Source organism: Miniopterus schreibersii (assembly GCF_964146895.1).
Source record: "Miniopterus schreibersii genome assembly, chromosome: 7".
NCBI lineage: Eukaryota > Metazoa > Chordata > Mammalia > Chiroptera > Miniopteridae > Miniopterus > Miniopterus schreibersii.
Genome location: NC_138108.1, coordinates 2,355,106 through 2,380,934, shown reverse-complemented (window position 1 = coordinate 2,380,934; position 25,829 = coordinate 2,355,106). Strand labels below are relative to the sequence as shown.

The window sequence follows — 25,829 nt, the reverse complement described above, 5'->3', positions numbered from 1 at the left end:
CATATGTAACAAAAATGGGCTGATACTTTGCATATTATTTTGAAACTTGATTTCTGTCTACTCCAAATAAATTGTGAACAAAAATTATAAATGGGCATCATTTTAGTGGTCATATAATAGTCTATTTTTTTAATGGATCATCATGTATTCAGGGGATTAACTACCGTAAGTTGATATTATAAACAGTGAATATTCTTAAACATAATTCTATCTCTTGCTGTCTCCACCCAGTTTAGGTAATAATTCTATCCTCTTTCTACACTGAATTCCTGGAAGTAGAAGTGCAGGGCTAAAGGGTAGGTACATGTTAAAGCTTTTAAAGCATATTGTCAAATTATGAGTGTGTAAATTGGTACACTACTTGAAGAATCGAGTATGAAAGTGCCCTTCTCTCTACCCAAACCATCTAATTATCTAAATTTGATAAGTACGATGTGGAATATTTACACCTGTCGTGGTTGACCATTTGTGTTTCTTCTTTTCTGAATTGCTAGGTTACGTCTTTTGCTCATTTTTTTTTCTATAGTGTGTTCATTTTTTTCATTGATTTGTAAGTACACTGTATTTATGAAGGTTATTTTTCAGGTAGACAATCATTTTTGTAGATAATGGTATTTTCTCTTCCTCACTCTTAGTATGTCTTATTTATTTTTCTTGTCTTGTTACATTGGCTAGAGTTTCAAAGTTCAATGTCAAACAATATTGACAGTAGGCATTATCTTATTCTTAATTTTAGCAGGATTGTCTCTAATGTTTCACAACAAATATAATCTTGGAGATTAGATTCAGATAGACACTCTGTTCTAACTTAAGGAAACATCTTTCTATTCCTAGGTTACTACAAATTTCAGGATTTTTTTGCCTTTTTAAAACCAAGTTGATACAAAAGATTTTCCAGTATTGACCCACTTTTGCTTTCATAAAAGAGACTTTATTTGGCTATTCTAAATATAATGGCCAATTTAATTTACTAAGATTTTTACATCTCTTGTAATAACTAAATTTGGTTAATAGTTTTTCTTTTTTGAGCTATTTTTGTCAGGTTTTAATATCAGTTTATGTTAAAACTGATAGTTTATGTAAAACTATCTGAGAAAATTTCTATCTTTTTAATACTCTGAAAGGTTTTAAAAAGTAGATAATTATTGAGTTACGAAGGCACGATCGATCTTACACTTGACATTGTCTAAGCCAGTCATTTACTTGCAGGTAATAATTTAATATTTTCAGTTTCTTCCCTGGTTAGCAGCACAGTTTGTTTTCATTTCTTCTTGAATCAATTTTGTTAATCTATATTTTCCGGGGAAACAATCTTGGTTTTACAGAAATTTAGCATTGCATGTGTATCAGTCAGGATTCTAGTAAGAAATAGATGGCATGTCTCACACAGGATGATTTCAGGGATGTTTACTGATAGAGGGGCTGCTCAGCCCAGTGTGAGTGCGGACGACCTACCAGGGACAGTGCATTAGAGCGGAGCTGGTGGCAGCACTGTTTCCATTCCTCGGCCAGAGGGTGGAGATGGAATGGGCTGTCCTACTGGGTCAGTGATCCTTGGTAGGGACACACAGCAGCCTGAAGCAGACAAGGAGATCCTCTGACCTCACTCGCCTTCCCTCCCTCCTGCTGCAGAGAGACTGCACTGGCCAAACCCAGCAAGGCAGGGGGCAGGAGCCTGGTAGGTGTGTCCCTCTATCTATTTATTTTACTATTTATATCTCCTTTGGAAATAATTTTGGTATTTGCATTAGTTTTACAACATGCCTTACAATTATTTAAGTTGTCTCTCTTTTAACTGGGTTGTGTGCTTACCGCCTGTCCACTAAGCCATTCATTCCACATACATTTACCAAGCTCCTACAGGATGCCAGGAGTGTGTTAGGACCTTAAAGTCCCAACAATACAATCCCAACACTAACAATAGCATGCAGGTGCCACAGCCCCATGGTGGGGGATCACCAGGTGCTAGAAATGGAAGCTAACTCAGACCTGGGCTCACAGTGGGTGGTGAGTTGCTCAGGGAAAGACTTCTGGAAGAAGGGACATTCAAGCTAAGACGTGATTACAGGGCAGGGCTGATAAAAGGTATGCGGAGCTCTGGGGGCAAGAGTGTTTTCGGTGGAGAACACATTTTCCAAACCTGGAAGGTAAAAAGAACCAGAACCTGTTGGCTGGGGCAGGGACATGGGGAATGATGGGGCCTGAGACTGGAGAGAAGAGCAGGGTCGGATCATGAAGAGTGTTGTCCGCATGCAGGTCAGGCCCACTCCAGGCTCAGGGCCTTAGACCGGCTGCTCGTCTGCTGGGCGGTTCCAACCTCAGACACCTGCAGAGCTGATGCCCCACCTCTCCAGTCTTTATTTAGTGGCCACCCGCCCTAATGACCCCGCCTAACGCTGCAGCTGCCTCTCGCCCTTCTCGACAGAGTCCTTGTCACTCTGTTGGGCTATTTATTAGGCTCACTGCCTTCCCCATTAGAATGTAAGCTCCATGAGGGCAGGGATACTGTGTTTCTCATCTGTCCACTCAATAAATATTTGTTGAATAAATAAGTCGAACAAATAGAAGTATGGTTTTTGGTTTTTTAAAAAATGCACTAAGAAGCCTTGTCTTATGTCTTGATAGCTACACGCGTCTCTCTCCCAACATCAGCAGGAAAGCCGTCCTGACTGAGCCCAGAATCCTCCAGTCCAGTCTTTTCCTTTAAAGATCTGTAGACGGCATTTCATTGTCTTAGGATAATTTTGCAGCAGAGAAATCCGAGTCCAGCCCGATTTTCATTCCTTTGTGAATATCTTCTAACAGTGGTCCTTCGGACACTGGGGGTGACGTCCCCATACTCCAAACTATTAGATGAGTCCAGTGGTGGTAATTCCATCCTTTCTGTCATTTATGGGTTTGAGACGGGGTGTATCCTGTACCCCCCCACCCCCCCAGTGTGCTCCTGACATGTCGACACTTCTGGCTGACTCAGCCACCACTAACATCCCAGTTCCCGGAGCACACGGTCTCTGACGTCAACCGTCCTCTCTGGTGCTGGGAGAAAGCACGCCGCTAAGATGAGGGCTTGCGCTGGACCCCCAGATCCAGTTGGGTTACATATAGATGGAGTCCTAGGCAATGCTTGCTTCCTGTGGCCTTCCTCGGGCTCCCCGGCGTCCAGCGACCCTCCCATCGGCCCGCTCACTTCTTCCCGCGAAACATTAAATGCTACCCAGTGGCTGCTGCAGCACCGAGCACTCCCAGCCCCCCCTCCCCGGGCAAAAGCACCCCTTCCCGGCCCCCCTGGGCCGCAGACTGTGACAAAGCCTTATTGCCTGTCTCTGGGAATTCATTTCCTGTCTCTCCTCGGTTCCACCTCCCTGGGGCCTCCGGGCCCTCCCCACGCCCTCAGCGCAGTGCCCCCCGTGTTTGCCAGGCAGCTGGCTGCCTTCATTATTTTTACGCCAACACAGTTTAAAAACCTCGGCTGCCTCCTCGCTGTCTGCGGAGAGCGGCTGCCACATTACCCTGACAGGCTGATGTCATTAGGGTCCACGCCACTCTCTCCGGCTAATGAGGCGGCAGAAAGAAAATTAAGGGGAAAAAAATCACACAGGCACATTGCTCTAGATGTAGACGGAGAAATAAAACGAGGAAGGAAAACAGAGGCTCGCCGTTTATGATCGCTGCCCCCGCCTCCCCTGGGGACAGGGGGAGCGCAGCTCTGGGGAGACAGGAAATGCAGCCCTGGGTTTTGACTATTGCTACCCCAGCCTTCGCCCCCTAAAAACCCGGTGTCACGGGATCAGCGTGAAGCCACCTCACCGAATTCCGTAATTGGGTAAAGCGAAAACAGGGAAACGACGTCCAGATTTTCAACACAGTCAACACCCAGGAGGTGAGGCAAGACCAGAGCTGCGCAGATGCTTCTAGAAGCTGCCCTTCTTGCCATGAGCCCCCTCCGCCCCTCTCTCTGCAGCCTCGCCCGGACGGCCACCAGCCTGTGGTCCTCACCAGCCCTACCCCAGCACGCTCTCCACACCTGAATAGGAAAATCACCCCAAATGCTCATTTGATTACGTCACCGCTCCGCTTAGCATGATGTCATAGGTTCCCATTGTTCTCCCGACAAAGGCTCAACCCTTAACGAGGGCCCTGCCTCAACCCCCTCCCTCCTGCGGTTTCCTCTCCAGCCCCTGGGTCATCTCTGACGGCACGCGTGGCCATTCGCCTTCTGCCCCAGGACATTTGCCTGGACCGTTCCCTTTGCCTGGAATGGCCTTTCCTCCCCTCTTCACACAGCTAAGGCTTCAGCCCTCAGACCTGGGCTCACTCAGCACGAGCCTGGGGGAGCCTGTGACCACCCCCCGAGCTAGTAGGCCAGGCACCTTATTTGGCCCTTTCAGGATGTGGAGGGTCTTTGCTCTGCTCTGCACAGGGGTGTGAGCGGCTGCCTCGCCCTCCTGAGGGGCGGTCCATCGAGGGCCGGAAACACGTGCGCCCCTGCTCCACACTAACTCCAGCCCTGGGCGTCGCAGCTCCTTAGGCGTGTTTGTTGAATGACTAACCAAACGCTCAGGGATGCCCGTGGGAGGCGTGGCCTGTGTGGGTTTTGGGGAAACAGAACGACGCTGGTGTTATTCTGCGCTCCCCCCAGTCGTGGGCAAGCGTGAGTGACTATTCACCGCCTCCAGCGCCCACATTTCCTCTAGGAGCTGCTGGTCCCTGCCCTGTGGGTAACGGAGCGTCTTTGGGAAATTGCGCAAGATAAGGAGCAGGGTTGGAAGAACCAGGGTGCGTTAACCACGGGAGCTGGCTGCAAATGGAAAGTGCTCTGGGAAGGGGGCCTCTTTATATATCCAGGGACAAATAAGGCTCATCACTGCATCTGAGTGGTGAGTCCGGGTGGTTCCCGAACAAACGCCCATGGGAGAGGCCGGAGAGAGCGGTCCTAGGCCGAGGGCTTCTGTCCGGTGGCTGCTCCTTTCCAGCTTCTGACACTGGGAGGTCCTGTCCCGTCTCAGGGCGGGATTGGCCCGTCCCCACCCCCTGTGGCTCCAGCCCAAAATGCGCTCTCCAAAGACTTTCAGACTCAGGTTGAGAATAACGTGGGGCTTCATTATCGCTGCGTGAATCCAGCTTCCAGGCGAGGGCAGGAGAGAGACCCCAGAGCAAAGCCCTTATTCCGGACGCAGCATCCAACCCGCAAGCTCGGTGGGTGGCCGTGGCCGTGGCCGTGGCAGAGCCAGCTCGGATGGGCACTGCATGAGTTTCGCTGCCCTCCTGCCTGCTCTCCTCCAGGCCGCCCCACTTGTGCTGACACCTTCCTGAATTCAAACCTGCCCTCTGCCCGCCCTCGCGCCCACCCCTGGCTCTGGCGCTAACCGAGGTCGGCCAGGCAGAAAGGCCCGGCACTGTCAACACGCCCGCTCCCCAGGCGGCGGCAGGGCTTTGATTCTCGCCGCCTGGCACCGTCCTCGGCGCGCACGGAGCTCGGAGCCGCCCGCTGCGGCGATGGCGCCTTTGTCTGGGCAGGAGGGGGCTGTGATTTATGTCATAAGCTCGCTGTGAAACCTTTTGCCTCGGTAATTCTGAGCTCCGTGGGTGTCTCTTTACATCTACTTCAAGCGCGGCTGCTGCCCACGGACCGCGTGCGCTGCGACATTCGGAGCCTGTGTGTCCGCGTCGCCGGGGCGCGCGGGCTCACCTGCGGCGGATCTTTGTGGCCAGGTTCAGCCCGTTCGCCGCGTGCTCCAGGGGCTGCTGAGCAGAGCTGGCCTGTGCCTTTGATGCCTCGTGGGTGGTGAGACCCCCTCCCTGGTGGCACACGCAGGTGGCCCAGGTGGAGGACGACACTGTGGCCGGATTTGGAGAGTGTTTGCCCTGGTTGTCCCGGGCCCAGGCTCCAGCGTCACAGCCACTCGTAGCCCTGCTCAGTGGCCGCTCAGTATGGTGAATGCCTTCCGCCCGCACCCTGCTCCTGCCCAGGAGTGCCACGGACACTCCCTCGAGGTGCTGTTGACCTCAGCACAAAGAATTCAGACCCCCATTTCCACGGATTTAATGGCAAGCGCCCCGCCCTGGAGTTGCTGGAAAATCCGTTCTTTCAACACTGACTGAGGGGTGCAGGGGCCGGCCCTGCGCATGTCAAGGAAACTCCAGTTCCTTCTGCAGCTGCTGGGAGGTCCACTGGCATTCTAGGTGATGAACACCTCTCATGGCCTTCTGACCCCCGCTATAGGAAGTGGTGCCCCCAAACCTAAACCCAGCTGCACCTCCACTGACCATGCTCCGTTCCTGTGTGGCTGACACGGGGTAGGGCCCCTGGAGACCCAGAGGGGGAGGCACTGGGCCCTGCCTGCCCTGCATGTCAAGGTCAAGGTCAAGGTAGGGCACTTCCCACAGCCCTGGATGGAGACAGAGGTCAGGTTAGAGGCCCTGCCTCCAGGAAAGGTGCCATGGGGCTGCACCTAAGACTGGAAGACTGGGCAAAAATCACTCAAACCGAATGAGTTCAAGGCCAACAGAGGATTATTTCTAGGCACCACTGAAATGCACTGACCTTTATTTTCTTTAAAATAATTTGCCCAGCCTGGCCAGTGTGGCTCAGCAGTTGAGCGTCACCCCATGCACCAAGCGGTCGCTGGTTCGATTCCCAGTCAGGGGACATGCCGGGGTTTCAGGCTTGATCCCCAATAAGGGGCATGCAGGAGGCAGCCGATCATCGATGTTTCCCTCTCTCTCCCTCTCTAAAAAGCAATAAAAACATTTAAAAAAAACTACCTGAATTTCTAAATAATAATAATAATAATAGTTTGCTCCAGATATTTTTCACTGGTGGCCCATCACATAAACCCTGTCTCTCTCTCCTTCCTTACACAGTTTCATATGACGACGGCTGACATGTGTACCTTGGTTTAAGGCAAACCCGGGTGACCTGGAGGGGCAGTGGGCGGGGGCCTTGTTTCCAAGTTACGGGTTGATGGGCTAATCCTGCTAATCCTGGGACATGCTAAAATGTAAATTAGGACCCTAACAGGTAAGCGTTATAGAATATAAAACTGCTGGCATTTCTCCCTTCCTAGGGCCCGCCGCCCGGGAGCCACCGACTGCGTTAGCGCCACGTGAGAACCGCTCAGAGCAGCGGGAGAGTGAGCGCAAGGCGCCTGTCACAGTGTCTGTCAAGGAAACGCTCGGGGAGCTGTTTGGGCGGATTTTCCACTTTTCACCTGTGTCTTTACAGACAGACTGCCCTCCGCATGCGTCTACCAGGCAGAGTTAGCATCTGAGAGCGATGTGTGAATTGCACTGTTTCAGACCGTCAAGAACACTGTTCTTTTTGGATAACAGCCTTACTGCTTGTTCAAAACCCGTCAGGCTGAAGCACGTGTCCGGCCTCTGCTTGGTGACTGTGTGTGTGGGGGGCCGGGGCTCTTTTTAGAGTAAGCACACCCGGTTTTACATCTAAGGGATGACTTCCCTTCAGTGAAATCTTTTTGAGGAAGACAATCCCTTGTTCCAACCAATATTTTGGGGACTTTTGGAAAATTTCCCGTCTTCTGAGTATTTTTCTCTGATGGGAAATCACTATCCTTCCTCTTTATTATTTCAGGCCGCGTCTGATACGTGGGGAAGGCGACAAGCTGCTCAGAGCCAAGGCTGCAAAGCGGGGTTGAGGTCCCACCACGGCCCTGACCCCGGGACAAGTCACCTCACCTGGCGGGAACGCGGGCAGGAGGAGGACCCCACCTGCCTGGCATTTCACAGGGACGCGTGAGGCCCGAATGAGGGGAATCCGCAAACGTGTCATTAATCTCACCAACAAGGTTGGGTATTTCATTTCAGATCAAGCGCCGGATGCCATAAGCAATCCATTTTCATTGTTTTGAAAATTACAACAGACCAGATGAGCTGCCGAAATAATTTAAGCCACGACAGCGTCATCCGAATAAAAGGGTGTGGAGTCCCCGGGGTGCCTCAAGCTCTTTTTTATTTCTAGGGACTGGACACTCCGGGGCCCCGGCGCCTCCAAGTGTGGTCCCAAGACCAGCGGCCTGGGCCTCACCGGGGAGCTGTCGGGAGCGCAGCATCTCCCCCCCACAGCCGGGGAAGCGGAGCCTGCAGCCTCGCGCGCGCCCAGGGGGTGCCCAGCCCCCTGGCAGTGCCACAAGCGCCGCATGCAAAGCTGGGGGTGGGAGGTCCCCCACGCCTCTTACCTTGGGGAAGGCGTCGGGCCACACGCCGGGGGAGCCGTGGTTGAGCAGCGCCTGCACCGTGCCGTGGGGCGCGCGGGGCGCGCGGGCGGCCGCCTGCAGCGCGTGGGCCAGGGGCGCGGCGCCCCCGTAGTCGCGCGCGGAGGCGTCGGCGCCGCGCCGCAGCAGCAGCAGCGCCAGCCCGGGGCGCGCGTGGGCGCAGGCCTTGTGCAGCGGGCTGCGCTCGTCCCGGTCGCGCGCGTCCGGCGCCGCCCCGGCGTCCAGCAGCCGCGCGCACAGGCGGAGGCCGCGCTCCTGCGCCTCGGGCGGCACCGCCGCGCCGCAGGCCGCGCTCAGGGCCGTCTCGCCGCGGCCGTTCCTCGCGTCCACGCGCGCGCCGTGGCCCAGGTAGAGGCGCGCGTGCTCGTCCAGGCCGCGCTGCGCCGCCACGTGCAGCGGCGTGTCCAGGCCCGCGCCGCCCGCGCGATGCACCGACGCGCCGTGGGCCAGCAGCGCCCGCGCGCACCTGCGGGAGGCCGGGCCTGGGTACCCCGCGCGCAGCCCGCCGCCCGCCCGCCGCTGCCCGGCGGCCGTTTAGGGGGCCCCCGACACCCCGCGGTGCCCGTGGGCTCCCTGGGGAGCAAGGGGAGCCGAGTTTAAACTCAGCTGGGAAAAAAAAGATCTGGCAAAACCACGGGGGTACCAGGCCCACGGCCACTGCACGGTGGGCGGAGCTGGGAGGGTTCCCCGCGAACCTGGCGCACCCCGGCCGGCGGGGCTCAGTGGGTGAGCGTCGACCTGGGACCCAGGAGTTCGGGGTTCGACTCCGGTGAGGCCACAGGCCTCGATCCCCAGTCGGGGGCCTGCAGGAGGCAGCCGGTCAATGACTCTCATCGTTGGTGCTTCTCTCTCCCTCTCCCTTCCTCTCTCTGAAATCGATAAAGATATATTTTTAAAAGCATCTAGCATAGAGGTGAAACCACAATAATCCGTAACCACCTGGAGCTCTTCGGGAGGTGCCGGGCACCAGCTCCCGGGCTGTCACACTGGCAGTTGAGGGCCGGCAGTCACAGCTCCAAGGAGGGTCCCTCGGACGCCAGGCTCTTTCTCAGCGACACCGAACTGTGGGGCGGCCTTCGTTTCAACCGGACCCTCCTGGAACAGACTGTGCCTTTAGCTGTCCCGGATTCCCCAAGGGTCTCCTGGGGCTCTAGGCGCCCATGGGGGACTGTGGTCTCCCCCACAGGTGGGTGTCTTCTGCTGCCTCCAGGCCCACCGGCCGGAACCCAAGACTGTGCTCTCCTGGCACCAAGGCCTCTCCCAGGAGAGCAGCTTCCTCGGGGCTTGTCCTCACCTGGAGAACTCCAAACGCCTCAGCCTAAGGGCCGCTGACAGGCTGCTGGACCGGCCTCTGTCTCAGGTGGGCCTCGGGGACCTTCGGTTCCTATTTCCTCACGTCGAAGGCAGCCCCTCACTTCTGCTCAACAGCAGCACCTCCAGAGGCCACCACCATCCAACAGCAGAGCCATCCTGCGGGGTCACACCTCTGTTGTCCTATGGTTCCTCTCCCTCTCCGTGGGCTCCTCGGGCTCCATTCAGGGCTGCGGGCTCCCCCAGGAACCGCCGTCCCTCCCGCCTCGGGAATGCTCCGGCCCCAGCTCCCACTCAAATCTGTTTCTGCGGTGATTGCTCTCGCCTTCCCCCAGGCTCCAGGGAAGGGAGTCCCTCCTGGCCACCTTGCCCCAGGTGCGGCCCTCCTCTGCTTCCCGGGGGCGCTTGTTCTGTAAATCACCTGTTCTTAGCCTTTTTCCTGTCCCACTGCCCCTCCTCTGCGTTGGTCACCATCCCTGTTGACCCCATCATCTATGATCCCTTCCTTTCCACGGTCACTGTCCTTTGTGGACGCCCAGATCGTTTCTTGCCAGAGCACTAGTGGCAGGCTCCTGATTTGTCCGCGGCTCCAATCTTGCAAGCTCCAGGTTACCCGGAAAGGGCCTTTCCTGTGGGAACCAGGTGACATGGGCGTCCTGGAGAGAGCCCCAGCCCTGTCCCCAGGACACAGGACACCTAGAGACCCAGGTCCCGTGGGCCTCACTGGCCTCTTTTCCTGAGGCTCGCCCTCTGCTCAGTCCCACCTGACCAGGTGTGGTTCTCAGAACCCGAAGGTGAATACATTCCTCTCTCCCCTCCCCCTGCCTCTCGGGCACCTGCCTCCCGGTGCCACCAGCAGACGGTCACACCTCTGTTGTCATGTGCTTCCGACGTGCCTGGCGCAGCGTCTCTCGCACCGTGTTTCAGATGTTCTCAGGCCGTTGGCTCCTCGAGTGTAGAAATGGGGTGTAGTTACCCCCGCTGCTTGGTGCCCAGCGCAGGGCAGCCTGCTATCGGTTTTCCCGAAAAGCGCGGGGAACAAACGCGCTTCCTTAAGGAGCATCCTTCGTGTTATGGCCGGTTTTCCGGCTGCCTCGCTGGGCTCTGGACGAGACCGTCCACGGAGGGTTTCCAGGCTGCAGGCGCCCCGGTCGGCTGGTGGCGTTTCCGCCCAGGGACCCGTCTCTGCGGCTCCTCAGCCCCCACGTCCGCAGCGTCCTGAGCAGCGGGCTGCGACGGGTGAGAGATCTTTACAAACAAGCTCGGCCTGATGTGAAATGTCCTTTGGGACAATATGCAGCTGAGAGGGTGCAGGTCTCACCGGCAGAGCTCAGGCTGGCTCTGTCCCCGCCACTCCGGGAGGAACCCCAACAGTGCCGCAGGAGGTCCCAGGTCACGTCCCGTCTCACTCCCGCCTCCGAGCCCGTGTGCGCTCGCAAACAATCGCAAGATACTTGTTTCTGCTTTTTTTTTTTTTTTTTTTTTTAAGCAGCTCTGCCTCTCCAAAGACATGCACAGGGAGACGGGTGGCCCCTTCCCCCCACGGCCTGCCTGCTGACCGACCGGGCGGCAGTGGCACCAGGACGCCTTTCCCAAGGGCAGGGAGGGCGCCCCCCCTCCCCGGGGCGCGGAGGCCTGTCCCAGGGCTAATGAAGAGCTTCTAATTGGCGAAAGCTTGGCCTCCCTTCCAGCGGTTAATGATGTGAGCTGCGGACCACGGGCACCAGGAAAAACAACACAGCCGATCGACGGGGGCACACCTCCGCTGGCACACGCCGGGCAGCCATTAAAAACGGAGGTGTGGGAGCCTGTTTAATGACACGGAAAGCTGTTCGCCGCAGTGAAGTGAAAGAGGTGACAAAACAGCACCGAACAGTCCTATTAAAAAAACAAAAAACCGAAAAGCAGAGATGCGTGTGCACAGAAAGCCAGCCCGGAACGGCGCCCGGCCTGTGCTCACCTCCGGCCGGTGGGCGCTTCCAATGCCCTTTTGCCCGCCTGCATTTCCACATTTCCCGAAAGGATCGGAGTCGCAGTTTGAAAGAGGCCCAGCCGAGGTTGCCAACAACAGCTCCGCCCCCACCAGCCCGCAGCACATGGAGCCTGAGGATGTCGGCTTGGCGTGCCCGGTGCCCGGGATCTCTCGAATTTTCCACGGTCCTGTCCAGGCATGAGCCACGGTCTCGGAAACGACTTACGGCAGCGCCAACGAGAGGGCGAGTCCAGAGGGGGGGCGGGCTGGCTGGGAGGGGCTCAGTGACAAGCAGGGACCTGATAACGGTCTTGGCGACCTCCTGGACCTTGACCTTGTACGTGTCAGTGTCTCCAGTGGAAGGAGAACCGCCCGGTGGGCAAAGCGCCGTCCAGGCCCTCTCGGGACTGGGGCGACCCAGCTGTGTCTGAGCCTTTCCTCCCAGGGGAGAGTCTGTTAGCTTTCCTGCTGCCCCGATGGACAGGCCGCTGAGTTAATGTCGCTTTGACTTATTTCTAAAGGGGGGAGTGGGGCTCCCAGCCCACATCCTGCGCACGGCTCCCGCCACCCCCCAGCAGCCTCCCGAAGCACTGGTGCTCCTGTCGCCTGCCGGGTGCAGGAGGTCTGCGTGCCTGCCTCCACCCGGGCTTTCCTGCTCTTTTAAAATATGTTTCTATTGATCTTTAGAGAGAGAGGGAGGGAGAGGGAGAGACAGAAACATCATCAATCGGCTGCCTCCTGCACGACCCCCACTGGGGATCGAGCCCGCAACCTGGGCATGTGCCCTGACTGGGAATGGAACCGGTGACCTCTCTGTGCATGGGTGGACCCTCAACCACTGAGCCACACCGGCCAGGCTGGAACGCTTCTTTTAATCCCTGGCCTGAGTGGTAGGAATTCAAATGGGACCCGGCGAGTGGCCAGACAGCTGGGCAATCTGCCTGAGATGCTACGACGGGGCAGGGGACGGGAAAGGCCTGTGATAGGCAGTGTTTGAAGGGTGGTGATTAGGGCTGAGCAGAGCTACTTCCTGACTATACACAGCTTTAGAAAAAAATCAGGCTAACACAGCAGAGGCCATCTTTCCGCATTGATCTCTCTAAGGACATTGGGCTTTAGAGCCCGGCTCTGACGATTTCCACCATGTGTGCCACCTTCCTGGCAAAATACGGGCCCTCTGCGAGCCTCAGTTTTCTAATCTGTAGACTGGGCATAACTACGCCTCACAGGCCTGCTGGGAGGAGCTAGCAAGGAAGCCCTTTGCAGGTGCTCAGGAGTGTGTGCGGTTGTAGAAATATCAAATCAGCCAGCGGACAGCCCCCCTCCAATATTCCTTACGATGCCTCAGGCTCCCATTGAGCCAGAACCTGTTTTTTCCCCTCTCCTTGAACAGTGACTCAGTCGCTCACCTGGGGCGCGGAAGAGCAGAGTGCTCTCTCTGTGTCATTTATCCGTCCCCGTGAGCCTGGCACGTCAGGCGGGTGGGCTTCCTGTTATCAGATAGAGACTCCGGGGCTGGGGTGCAGCCTGTGAGCAGTGTTCCCATGTGATTCACCCCTTCCTTGACTTTCTTGCTAAGGAAGAGAAATGCTTCCCTTCTCTCTGCTCAAACCTCAGCCTGCCGGGTCTGAACTAGAGGAGAAGCGCCCAGTGATGTTCCTCAATGATTTTCCCCCCTAACACGGCTGCTTTCACAGGCCCAACGGTGGCTTATGAATTATTTTTTTATTCCATTCAATTGACACAGCTGGGGCCCGAAAGTATGCTTCGTGCTAATGTGTTCACGCAGGACGCCAGCTCTCCTCACTTCTGCTTGAATCAAGACAGCGGGGCCGGGGAAAGAATCGGGGCTCTGCTAATTCTTTTCTCACCGTAATCACCTCTGGACGCGAGAGGGTCAAGGAGAGGACTCGGGTAATAAACAGGGCGAGGCCGGCGGGCCGGCTACTAACGCGGCGAGTCACTGTACCCGAACTTTTTTTCTTTTTGGGAAAATCTCTTCAAAAGGCCCCTAGATTAAAGCGCCAATATCCCTTTTTTGTGTGTTGAATTCTGAATTCTGAAGCTCACTGGTAGGAAGGAACCACAGACAATTTTTTTTTTTTTTAATCCCAGGGACTCAGTGACTCAAAGGTTTTCAAGTCCGGCGCCCACGGTGAATTGCCGACTGAAAGGGGCTGGAGCAGAGCCGGGTCCCTGGGCGTGGGGACCATTGTCATCAAGAGGAAGGAAATGAAATGGCTCTGTATGTAGGTCAACGACCTCTCTCTACCGACAGGTAGAAAAAATTAAGGATGACCTAAAATCTACCAGGTACAGAAAGATTCTAGCGAAGGTGGCTCTTTCCTGTCAAAGTGACACTGTTTATACTCCGTGAAGCCAGGCCTCCCCGGCTCGCTAAGCTGAACAGCGCTGGTCAAAACCAGCAGCCCTCCCTGGCATCTATCAACTTTTAATTCGAGGCAGTTGGCTCTGTGGCTGGAGGCGTGTCCCGTGGGAGCTGAGAGCCTTTCCCACTCTAATCATGGAGATGGAAGGACCGGAGCCGGCTGCCGCAGAGCTCCGCCCGAACTTCTGCTGCGTTCCTCGCCCACCTTAAACTCCCCCCACAACCAGGATTTCAGTGAGTCGAGACGGTCAGATTAAATGGATAGACTCGGAGAGAGACCACAGACACAGAAGGGAAACTGAGAAGGCAAAAGGAAAGTTTCGGCGAGCCCGGCTTCCGCACAGACGTTTCGGAAGTCCCTGTCACCCAGCGCCCTGGGCCTGTGTGGTGTTTGACAAACCGGCCGAAGCTGGGAAATGTCTCTGTGGCACAGTCCACGCACCGAGCAGCCCTGACGGCCTGTGTAAACCTCGGCCCTCACATGCCCCGACGTAAGCTTGTCGGCCTGCGGTAGGGGTATTGTCAGGATTCACAATATGGGTGCTCTGAGTCTGGGTTACTTTCTCATTTCTTAGTAAAAAGCCATATTTTTCTAATACAATTTAAGTGGGAGGTTGGCGCTTAAGGCATGAAGCCAACTTGATTCTTAAAACCCTTTTTATTTCTAAATTATTTTAGATTTACAGAAGAGTTACAAAGAGTCACTAATACGGACAGTTCCCAAATACCCTTCACCCAGCTTCCCCTAAAGTTAACCTCTTATGATGTTATAGTGCATTTGTCAGAATTAAGAACTTAACGGTATCATTCCACGAACTGAACCGACATCAAGATTCCTTACGGAGCCACAGTAATCAATACAATGCGGTATCGGTGTCAAAACGGGCAAATTCGTCAGCGAAACAGAACAGAACTAGGGAGCAGGGGTGCTGCCACGGAGCCCCGGGAGCTGGCAGGCATCCACACGGGCCACGAAACAAAGGCCTGAACCGCTGCTGATCCGGGTCTCGGCGGAGCACCCACGATGCTCCCGGGCGGGAGCCAGACGACCAGCCTCCGTGTGTCCCCTGGGAGGCTCTCAGGAGACGGGTTCTCATCACCGCCTGGGTTCTCCCGGGGTCTTCGGCTTCCTGCCTGGCCCCTCAGAATCCAGCTGCAGACTATAAAACCACTCAGCTGAAGGCGAGATTTGGCTGCTTAGCAACGGGGTCACCGCGACTCATATTGTCACCAACTGGTTCCTTTTGTTTAGGTGTTGTCCTTTGTGGTGCGTGGGACAGGGACCGTGAGGAGTTGGCATCTTTGTCTAGTCTTGTTTTCAGTGTCTCTGTAAGTGATAAATGGACTGAATCAAACCCCGGGACTTGGTCCGTTGAATCAGTCAGCCCTTGCCCTGTCTTGTGTGTACTTGACAGGCGTCCAGAAATAAACCTGCACATAGGTAGTCAGTTGCTTTTCAACAAAGGTGCAAAGTCATTTTAGTGGAGACAGCAGAGGCCTTTTGACAAATGGAGCTGGAATAATTGGATATCCACATGCAAAAAAAAAAAAAAAGCTCCAATCCATACCTCACACCATATCCAGAAATGAACTCAAAAAGGCTCATAGGCTTAAATGTAAAATATAAAGTTATTAAGTTTCTAGAGGAAATCTTTGTGGTCCTGCATTAGGCAAAGGTTTTTCTAGATAAGATAGCGCAACACAATCCCTAGAAGAAAAAAACCAATAAGCTGAATCCCACCAACGTTAGGAGTGTCTGTTCTTCAAAAGGCACTTTCAAGAGAAGAAAATAGAATCCAGAGAAGGGCGGGTCCTGTTTGTAAACCGCAGGCCTGACAGGGGACTCGTATCCAGAGCGTATAAAGAAATGGCAACTTTTAAGAACAAAGCAACCCGATTTTTAAAATGGGCACCAGCTCTGAACAGGTGCGTCGCCAAGGAAGATAGATGGGGGGCCAACAAGCACATGCCAAGAGCTCGGCATCACTGGCCGTCCGGGAAGTGCCGTCAAACCCGCGAGCCTGCAGAACGTCTAGCGCTGAAGAGCCGCCGGCCAGGCTGTGGTGAGGCCCTGAAGTGACGGGACCTCGCGTGTTGCTGGAGGCACAGCCGCTCTGGAAACTGGTTTGCCAGTTTCTTCAAAGGTTATCTTGTTGTTGTTGTTAATTCTTACCTGAGGACATTTTTCCATGGATTTTTCTTTTTTTGGGGGGGAGGGAGGAGAGAGCGAGACAGAGAGAAACATCGATGTGGGAGAGACACCCCCCGATTGGCTGCCTCCCGCACACGCCCTGACCAGGGCCAGGGATGGAACCTGCAACCCAGGTAGGACGTGCCCTTGACCGGGAATCGAACCCGCAACGCTCTAACCACTGGGCCACACCAGCCAGGGCCAAAAGGTCCTCCCTCAGTGACATCGTATGGCCCTGCCGTTCCAAGCCGAGGCACTTCCCCGGGGAAACCGAAAGCAGGGACCTGAACAAAGCCTGGCACACAGATGTTCACAGCAGCCCGCAGCTGGGAGCAACGCGATGCCTCCCAACACGGGGAAGGAGAAACACCCCGCGCCCGGCACCGTCGGGAGCTCCAGACGACACACAACAATACGGTGACTCTCAAGGCGACGGTGGCGGGTGGATGAAGCCGGACAGAAGAGAGCGCGTTCCATGTATACAGATTCCCAGCAAATTCAGACGAAACCGCGGTGACAAAGAGCAGATCAGTGGGCTAGCGGGGAGGGGCCGGGGAGGTACCAATGGAGCCAGGCCACCTTTTAATAGGGATGGTTTCGCAGGACCACAGACGTCTGTCCAAATTTATCAGACTGAACACCTGAAACACGTACAGCCGAGCGCAGCGGCCACACCTCGGCAAAGCTGCTCCTAAACCAGAGGTCGGGGGCACTTTCCTTCCCCCGTCCCCAGGCCCCTGGCTGAGCCCCACCCTGCACCCAGGGGCACCAGCAGGTGGGACCGGCCTCGGTCACCCAGGCCCAGCAGTCCTGCCCCCTCACGTCGCATGCCGATGGTACCCCGTCTTCCCGCAGAGACAGAAGGCCGAGTGACAGCCCGAGGGCCGGACCAAACATCCTCACTAAAGGGAGTGTGAGGACGACGCGCGGCAGCCGGGAGCCGGGCGCAACCCCTGCGCCACGACGCGGGGGCCCCACGGCCTCCCCGGGCCCGCTGGACCCCATGGGGACAGCACAGACGCGGGCTGGACAGGGCAGCTGCGGGACCCCCGAACCCCAGCACCTGGGCGGGAGGTGGGCCGGGGCGCTGTGCCCTGAAAATAAAAAGTGCGGGCCCGCTCGGCTCCCCAGGGGGACCGCAGAGCCCCGCCCGAGGAGCTAACCATTTGTGTCACACTGTGACAATTATTCTGCATAAAATTATCATTAAAAACTCTAATTTCTCAGCCTCCGAGCCCGCCAGTGGCCTTTTAGCAGCCTGGGCGCGCGGCTGCGCGGTGATCACCCCGCTCATTACCTCCGCGTGGCGCCTCCCCCCGCGCGCTCGCAATCAGGGCTAATTACACCCGGGGGAAGGGCCGAGCGGGGTCCAGGGGCGGGGGCGGGGGCGGAGTCCGGGGTGGAGGGGGTCTGGGAGGGGTCAGGGCTCGGGAGGTGTCAGAGGTCCCAGGCCTGGCGGGATACGGGGTCTGGGAACCGGGCGGGTCCGCCGGGCCCTGGGGGCGGGGCGGCGTGGGGGGGCGTGGCCGGTTCCGGGGTCCGGGGCGGGGTCCGGGGCGGGGTCCTGGGCGTGACCGGGGCGGGGCCCGGGGCGGGGCGGGGTCCGGGGCGCGTCACTCACCCCAGCGAGGCGGGCGCTTGGCACAGGTGCAGGGGCGCCAGGCCCTCGGCGCTGAGCAGGTCGGGGTCCGCGCCGTGTCGCAGCAGCAGCCGGGCGCAGGCCGCGTGGGCCCCCAGGCAGGCCTCGTGCAGGGGCGCGCGCCCCCCGGGGCCGGCGTCGGGGTCCGCGCCGCGGCCGAGCAGGTGGCGCGCGCAGGCGGCCAGGCCTCGGGCGGCCGCGAGGCGCAGGGGCGTGGTGAGCTCGCGCCTGTAGTCCAGGGTCCAGAGACCTGGGGCGGGGCGGAGGGGTCGGGTGAGGGGGCAGCAGCGGCCTGAATTAGGGTGAAACCGGCTCTTAAAGCGGGCAGCAGGTGGGCGCGTGGGGAGATGCCCGGAGGCTCAGGGGCTGGGACCGGACCCGGTGAGACCCAGGCAGGCGCACGGATGGGGAGGGCGCGGCGAGGGCGGTAGAGGGGGGGCGACAAACGCGGAGAGGGGCAGAGAGAGATCACGGAGAACAGGAGCGTAGGAAGCGGGGAGAGCAGCGCCCACAGGGCGCGCCCACGCACCCACCCAGGGGTGCCATTGGAAGAGTTAAAATCTGACCAAGCAGGCTGGACATTGGCACAATTTAAGCGAGAAATCCACATTTTCCAGGCTCCGAGTGAGGGGCAGCGTAAGGGGGAAAGCCAGCCGTGGATTTTTCTAGAATCCACCCTCTCTCATCCAGCCCCCAACCTACCTTTTATCATTAAGAGGAGAAGACAGCCAACAAAACAGACTGACCACGGCACCCACGTCGCTCAAGAAAAGGCCTTGGAAAGTTTGGTCCCCTTGGAAGTGGCGCGTTCCTCAGAAGCCCGCTTTGATTGCCCAGCCACCATCGGCACAATTCTGGTTTGTTTCCCCGGCTCTCCAGGGTTGTGTGTGTGTGTGTGTGTGTGTGTGTAGTTGCTTTTTCTTGCAGGATGAATGGAGCGGGTGCCATACATTTTACTTCTCTGAAAACTTTGGGCTTTCAAAAGGCCCGTGGAAGGTTGTTAGCGCTCGTGGAAATGGGGGAAGCGGTCCCTGGCGGATACACTTCAAGGGCCGGGATTTCACATGGCGGGCAGGCCTTCTGACAGCGATGGAAGAATCGATCCATGTCTGTAATGAGCTGCGGAGGAGACCCTTTGCACAGGCCACCTCCTTCCCGGGACCCATGCTGAGCAGGTTTGAAAGGCCACTCCTAATTACCTGCCTGTGGAGTTCCGGCCTGCCCGGCCCTCAGGCCCCGCCTGGAGGTTGTTACGGGCTCCGTGGGGCAGTGTGGGGGCCTGTGTCCTGGTGGCGGATGGTGGTGGCCAGAGGCCCAGGGGACATGGCCAGCCGGGTTTGGGCCACTTCCCCAGTGGACCGTGTCTGACTTGGAGCCGGGAGAATGGATACAGCCCTTGGTGACAGTGACCTACATTCCTGCAGGGCTGACTCCTGGTTCCAGACTCCACTCATTTCCCTCCATAGGAAGCCTCCTTCCTGGGGGGCAAGGAAGGAGCCCTCTGTTCTCTAGGGAGCGATGCATTCCCAGCCGAGCTCACCCACCGCGGCAGCCCTTTTCCCCTGCCATGATTCCTCGGTGTCCCCGTGGACTGATGGGAAGGGCGTGGTGGGCCTTTAGCTCAGCCCTAGATGAAGCCAACAGCCTTGCCCAGGTCCTAGGAGGTGGTGCTGAGCATCCAGCCTTTGAGAGAACCCAGTTCTGAGACAGTTCTCGGGACCAGAAAGCCTGAATCAGCTCCCTATGACCCCCATCCCGGTCCCGGTCCCCTGGGGTGGCTCTCTGTCCAGGGGACCCTGCAGGCAGGTACCCTTGGTGCCGCCGGCAGAGACTAAACCGGGACTCAGAGATCCAGGTAACTCGCTCAAGGTTTCGCAACCTGAGATGGTCAGGGTCCAAATGCATCGCTCCGAGCGCAAGGGCTTCCTGCCCCGTCCCTTGCCGCTGTCTTTGAGCACCGGACGCTTTAGCACAGGGACCTGCAGGCCCCCGACGGCGCCGTGGCCGGCGTAGGCGTCCCCTCTGCCTGCGTTCTCAGTTCGCCTGTCACCCGGCTGGGCCCACACCTTCGTCAACACTCAGCCTCCCTTCAGCTCCGGGCTGGTCCTGGTGCCTGGTCCCGCCCCCTGTCCGTGGTGCCCAGGAGGAGGCGGCTTGCTGCTGGCTCCTTGTCGGCGCCTCCACTGGACCGTGACCTCCTGCTTCCTCAGCCCCGTGGGGTCCTCAGCGCCCAGCCCAGTGCATCTTCCTTCCTCGTATTCTTGGTCACCTGCCACCTTCTTCCCTTAGGGAGGAACACGTGGTGGCCGGGACTCCGGTCGGCCAAGGGCAGGGCCCCCGGTGTCGGGGGTGGGGTCCTACCTGGCGCTTCCCGAGCAGCCCACTGTCCCCACGTGTGAAGGAGCCCCCCTGAGCCGCGTAAGGAGGCCTCGTCTAGTGTTTGCTCCACGAGGGCTCCTCTGAGCCTCATTTCACATGTTTTAAAGTTTATCATCTTGTCTCAATCAGCAGCATGAAGACAGAATCAGCGTCATCGATGGGAACAGCAGGGACTTTTTCAAGGGCCCACTGTGCGCTTAAAACCCTGCTGGGTGCTGTGGGACATGCAGTGGGAAAGAGCACACAGACCACGTCTGCCAGGAAGGCGGGGCCCTCGCCGCCCGGGCGAGGCAGGTGCGTACAGAAAGCGAGGAGCAGAGACGCCGTGGAGGCCCCGCCCCGCGTCGCTGTCCCCGTGGGGAGGTCCTCCACTCCCCCTCGCCTCACACCCTGTGCCTGCTCCGCTCCTTGCAGGGGCGATGGCATTTCACCTCTCTGAGCATCACCGCTGGCCATGGGACTTTCCTCAGACTCTTATTAGACACGTTTCTGAAGGACTGGTCCCCGCACAGCTACGCCCGACCCAACTTGTCCTTCACGTCAAACCGGGGATGTCTTTTGTACGTGATAGAGTTTGTGCCGGTTGTTTTTAGAAGGGGTGGGACCCTGAGGTGAGTCCAGGGACCAGGGCCATTCTACCTGCGTTCTGCGCTAAGTTCAGCTTCCCCAGGGTTGTATTTGCCAACAGCGTCCCACATGTCCAAGCCCGATTCCAGTGGGCAGGGAGCCGCCGTCCCGAGGAACAGGGCTCTTTCGAAAGCTTTAAGAATAGCTCCTGGTGGACGGCGTTTGTTTAGCTGGGCCGTGGCGGGTGCTGAAGACGTTTACTTGCTCGGGAGTTTTGCTCCAGAGGGTGGGGTGAACATAGAAGACAAAAGCCCCAGCAGGAGGGGGTAGCCGACTGTCGCCCGGTGACCGGGTGAACAAACTAAGCCTCTCCAACAGCTCGCCAGGTAGCCCCGTGGGTTAGAATATAGGCGTGTTGGGAACAGTTTTGGGACTTAAATAACAGGCATAACATGTCGTCTGTAAGAGATGGAAAAAGTGGTTCTCGCGCCGAGCCTCGCAGTGCCCACGGTGAATGAGGGGGTTCGCTTCTGGACCCCGTGAGATGGAGAAAGAAAAACCCACCTTGAGATTATGAGGTTCACCAACGGTCGTGTTCCACTGGCCACAATATCGGGGTCTTTGCATCCTGCCGGCCGGCGTGGCTCTGCAGTTGGGCATTAACCTCGGGTCCAGGAGATCGCCGTTGGATCCCCGTCCGGGCACATGTGGCCTCGCTCCCCAGCAGGGGGCGTGTGGGAGGCAGCCCATCAGTGACTCTCATCACTGATGTTTCTCTCTCTCCCTCTCCCTTCCTCTCTCTGAAATCAAATAAAAAAAAATAAAAAAAATATATAAAGATCTTTGCATCCTGCCACTGCATTGGCGAGTGACTTTCTTTTCCTCGGAAGCGTCTGAGATGAGCTCTGCCCGTCTCCGTGGTCTTCCGGCTGAGCCTGGAATGCGGGGCTGGTCAGGCTGTTGCTCCACGGCGGGAACCTTCCACGTGTCCACGCCAGCTGCCGGGCGCCGGCCATTTCCTTGTGTTCTTGGGGACAGGTGATGGTGCGGGTTCTTTCCTAGGCTACCGGGCGAACGTGTGGCTTCCTTCTGGGGTCAGGTGTCCAATAGACGGACAGGCCAGGGCAGGAGGCCGTTCCCCGTGGACACCGGGAGAGTCTGTACACTTTGCCCAACGCGCGGACGCGTGTGGTTCCGCTGCCGACCGTGTGCGTCCTGCACGCGCCGCTTCTGTAAACGGCCGTGGACCAACTCCCGTGGGACCCTCGGATTCCCACGGCACCAGCACCCGGCACGCAGCCCAGGCCTTACAGGGCATTCCCTTCCCTCCGCCCCTTCGTCGATTCTCCGTCTCCCCACGTCTAACGGCCACTCCTCCTCCATCCCTGCTCCCTCCAGCTGTCTTTTGGTTTGGTTTTGTTAATTCTCACCTGAGGAAATTTTTCCAATAATTTTGTTTTTAGAGAGAGTGGAAGGGAGAGAGAAGAAACACTGATACATGGATTGGTGGCCCCCATGCACCCCGACTGGGGCCGGGGATTGAACCTGCCACCTAGGTATCTTGACTGGGAATCGAACACTCAGCACTGAGCCACACGGGTTGGGCCACCTCCAGCTCTTTTTAAAAAAATATATGTTTTTATTGATTTCAGAGGAAGGGAGAGGGGGAGAGAGATGGAAAGTCAGTGATGAGAGTCCTTGGTCGGCTGCCTCCTGCACGCCCCCGACGGGGGATCGAGCCCGCAGTCCCGGGCATGTGTCCCGACCGGGAATCGAACTGCAGCCTCCAGGTTCATGGGTCAGTGCTCAACCGCTGAGCCACACGGGCCGGCCCTCCAGCTTTTTTAATTAAAAAACAACAACAACAGTAAGCTGGGCAAGGGTGTAAGGCTCTGAGTTTGTCCCAGACACAGACATGGATATTAAAACGTCGCGGTGCCCCCACCATCCTCTGAGTCCCCGCGTTAGCTGCGCCTCCCGGGCCCAGCGTGAACACACGGCTTCCTCGGGCCGAGCCTGTATCGATAGCGACCAGACTGTCTGCCCTGATTCGCATTATTAAGACTCCAACTCCCACCGTGCGCGGGGAGGCGATACGGGAGGGGAAACACCGCGGGCTTATTTTCCCGCAGGGCGACAGCCACGTCTCACTTCGATCCCCCCTCACCCCACGGCCGAGTGCGGCTTTTCCTCGATGGCCCAGGAGGGGTTGGAAGCGCAGAAGCGAAGGTGCCCCGAGCCTGGGGGTCCGCGACGGCCCAGCGTGAAACGGAGCCGGGGCACGCGGCCGCCAGGAAACGGCCCCGGGGAGCGTGTCATTGACACTTTCCCTGATAGAGGCGACCGAGTGTCTTTGCAACTGTCACGGGGATTTAATTACACGATAAAATTGCAGCTCCTGCCTCTTGAGACAAATTGCGTGCTCAGACGGATGGGTTTTTATGAACCTCATGCAGGGAGCAAAACGCTCTCTGGAAGGCGGGCTGGTCCCCACGCGGCGTCCCTCCACCCTCACGTCCCTTCCAGAAGCGAGAGGTTTCCTGACGCCGCAGCTGAGGAGGGTGGGCTCCGCCTGGGTCCCCGGGCTCCTGGGCAGCTCCGCGCGGAGCCGGGCGAGGCCAGGGCGTCTGGCGGAGTCTGAGGTCATTCTACTTACCTTTCTGTTGGCAAAACATGAAACCCTTGACCTTCCGATAGAAAGACAGGAAATACACACGGGGAGTACACGCGACTAGCAAACGTCTACGCAATTTGCAGATCTGATTTAAAACGCAAGTTAAAAGAGCAAGAGAGCTTTGCCTAAGAAACCGCGAAAGATTTTTTTAAAACATCTTCCAAGCTTGGGAGAGTTTGGCGACACCGAGGTGCTCGTGGTTTGCACGCGGGAGGGTAAATTTCTGCACCGCGTGGGGATATCCTCCATCGAGCCCACACACGGGGCGCTTTCCAGGCACAGAAGCCCCGGCGGACAGAGTCGGAATCCTGGCCCTTAGAAGTGCTGCCCTCGGAGGGGACCCTTGACCAGCACGAGGAACGAGCCGTTGCTCCGGAGAGGCGCAGGTGTGATGGGAAAGCAGGGAAGGGGGGAGAGCGACAGGACGCAAGGGCGGGACAGGCTTCTCTGGAGCTGGCATCTGAGCGAAGCGGGGAGGGAGCGAAGGACAGGACGCTCGTGCGCCCGGGGCCCGCTCCCTCCTCTTGACCTGCAGCGGGCACCGTGTGTCCTGCTCTTCCAGCCGAGCCAGAGGCCAGGCCGTGCTGCGCGGGCCGTGGGTGCGGGCCGGAAGGTGGGCGCTCGGGAAAGCGGGCGGCCCCCAGACGAGGTGGGGGGTCAGGTGGGGGGGGGGTCTGGGCGGGAAACAAGCTGCAGGCAGCAGGCCCGAGGAGCAGGGCTGAGGTGGGAGGCAGGGCCTGGGCCCTTTGGTGGACGCGGAGATGGGTTGTTAGAGGGCACTTGTGGCCCCAGCCGTCAGCAACGTCGGGTTTTGTCTTAGCTGCGGGGAACTGCCTCCGCCCAGGGCACCGTGCTGGGCGGCCGGGTTTCACGGGGGTCAGGGGTGGGTGCAGAGCTCCCGCCACTCTGAGCCAATGCGGGGAAACTGTGGCCCTGTGTCAGCTCCGAAGCTGCCCCCCGGGTCTGGCCACGGCACCCGGGGCCCATGTCCCTGATCAGCGTCCCGCCTGCGAATCGCAGGCGTTCACCCCCAGCAAAGGTCCCGAAAGGCAAACGCCACCCGGCCTCCGACCTGGAGCCCTCGCGACCCAGGGCCGCCCGCGGACGGTGGGAGTGTTGTCCGAGCAGGGGGGACAGGGGGGCAGGGGCCAAGGGCGGAGACAAGACTGAGGCTCACGAGGTGGCGCGTGGGCCGGAGTCTCTCAGCTCAGTTGTCACAGGCTGTTCCTTTTTCAAAATACAATGAAAATTAGTTAAAAGATGGAAAAATGATGCCCGGCGAGGACTCCGGTAACCACACGCGTGGACGTCGCCTTAGCGGTCACGTCGCTATCAGTCTCCACGGCAAACGCTTGTCAGAGCGGCGCCTGCCCCCCCCCAGCTCTGAGTGGGGTACCCGCCGGGGGCCCTGGAGCGCGGGGTGAGTGCCGGGCCCCAGGAGAGCGCGATGTGGGTGAAAATATAAAATCTGACGGACGCGCTGTTGGACGGTGGCCACCAAGCTTCTTCCGTAAGATGCCAGGTAGTAAATATTTTAGGTTTTGTAGGTTCCGTGGTGTTCGTCGCAGCGACTCCTCTGTGGGCGAGACGCAAACGAACGAGCGTGGCCGTGTTCCAATAAAACTTTATTTATAAAAGCGTTTGTCAGCTGGCCCTCAGGCCGCGGTTTGCCGGCTTCTCTGCAGGCACTGGGAGCCGATGCGGGTCTGTGGGGGGCAGTTACCTGCGCCTCCCCATGAAGCCGCCCTTGCCTCCCTCCCTCTGCACACGGCCCCGCCCTTCCCTCCCGTGACGCCTGCCCTTCCTTCTCCAGGGAAACTTGTCTCATCCACAGTCAGTAAAGCAGCCGGCACCCAGGCATATATTTAAGTCCTTTCTCTCTCGTCGCCTCTGCTCCCGGTGCGCTCAGCATCTGAACCCGAACATGTCTACTTTTCACGCAACTCGGGAGTGCTTGGCAGTCTCCTGTCTGTTTTTTCCTGCTCCGTTTTCTTCCCCGAGCTCCGGCTGAGTACGCCAGGCCGCCTCCATGGCCCGCAGCGCCCGCTCCTTTTAGGGCCCATCATCTCACTCTCTGCTCTTCAACCCTGTGCTTCCGGTTGGCCTGCTTTCAGATTCGCCGGCTCCGTCTTCTGTCCCCTCCGTCCGCTGTGACGCCTGCTGTCGGCTAGAACAAGGCCAGCCCCAGCTCGGGGGGGGGGGGGGGGCCCTCTGTCGCCGTAGAGACTATTAGTACTGACAGCTCGCGGGTCTCCGGACGCCAGTCTCTCCGCCTCTGTCCTTCCTACGTAGGAGAAAGGGTTTTTTTTGTGTGTTTTTTTTTCCAAATTAGAAGATCTCATCTTATTGCTGGACGGCTCCTCGCGGTCTCTCCAGTAAGTGTGGGCACCTTGTCTAGAACGTGTGCCCACACCTGCTCGCTCGGGGGCCTTTACCCGGAGCCCCTTCCTTTCGAGCGCAGCCTGTCGAGAGC

The 25,829-nt window shown here is 57.8% G+C and overlaps 1 protein-coding gene across 1 annotated transcript in view; it reads right to left on the bottom strand.

Annotated features, from left to right (window-relative positions):
• The window catches only part of ASB18 (ankyrin repeat and SOCS box containing 18), a gene marked incomplete at its 5' end in the record, with an annotated part of 34,132 nt that overhangs the window by 3,686 nt on the left and 4,617 nt on the right, over positions 1 to 25,829 (bottom strand). Inside the window, 2 exons of the mRNA XM_081141770.1 lie at positions 8,199 to 8,700; positions 17,719 to 17,986. Of these exons, the coding sequence (XP_080997896.1) occupies positions 8,199 to 8,700; positions 17,719 to 17,986 (770 nt within the window). The remainder of the gene's footprint in view (positions 1 to 8,198; positions 8,701 to 17,718; positions 17,987 to 25,829) is intronic.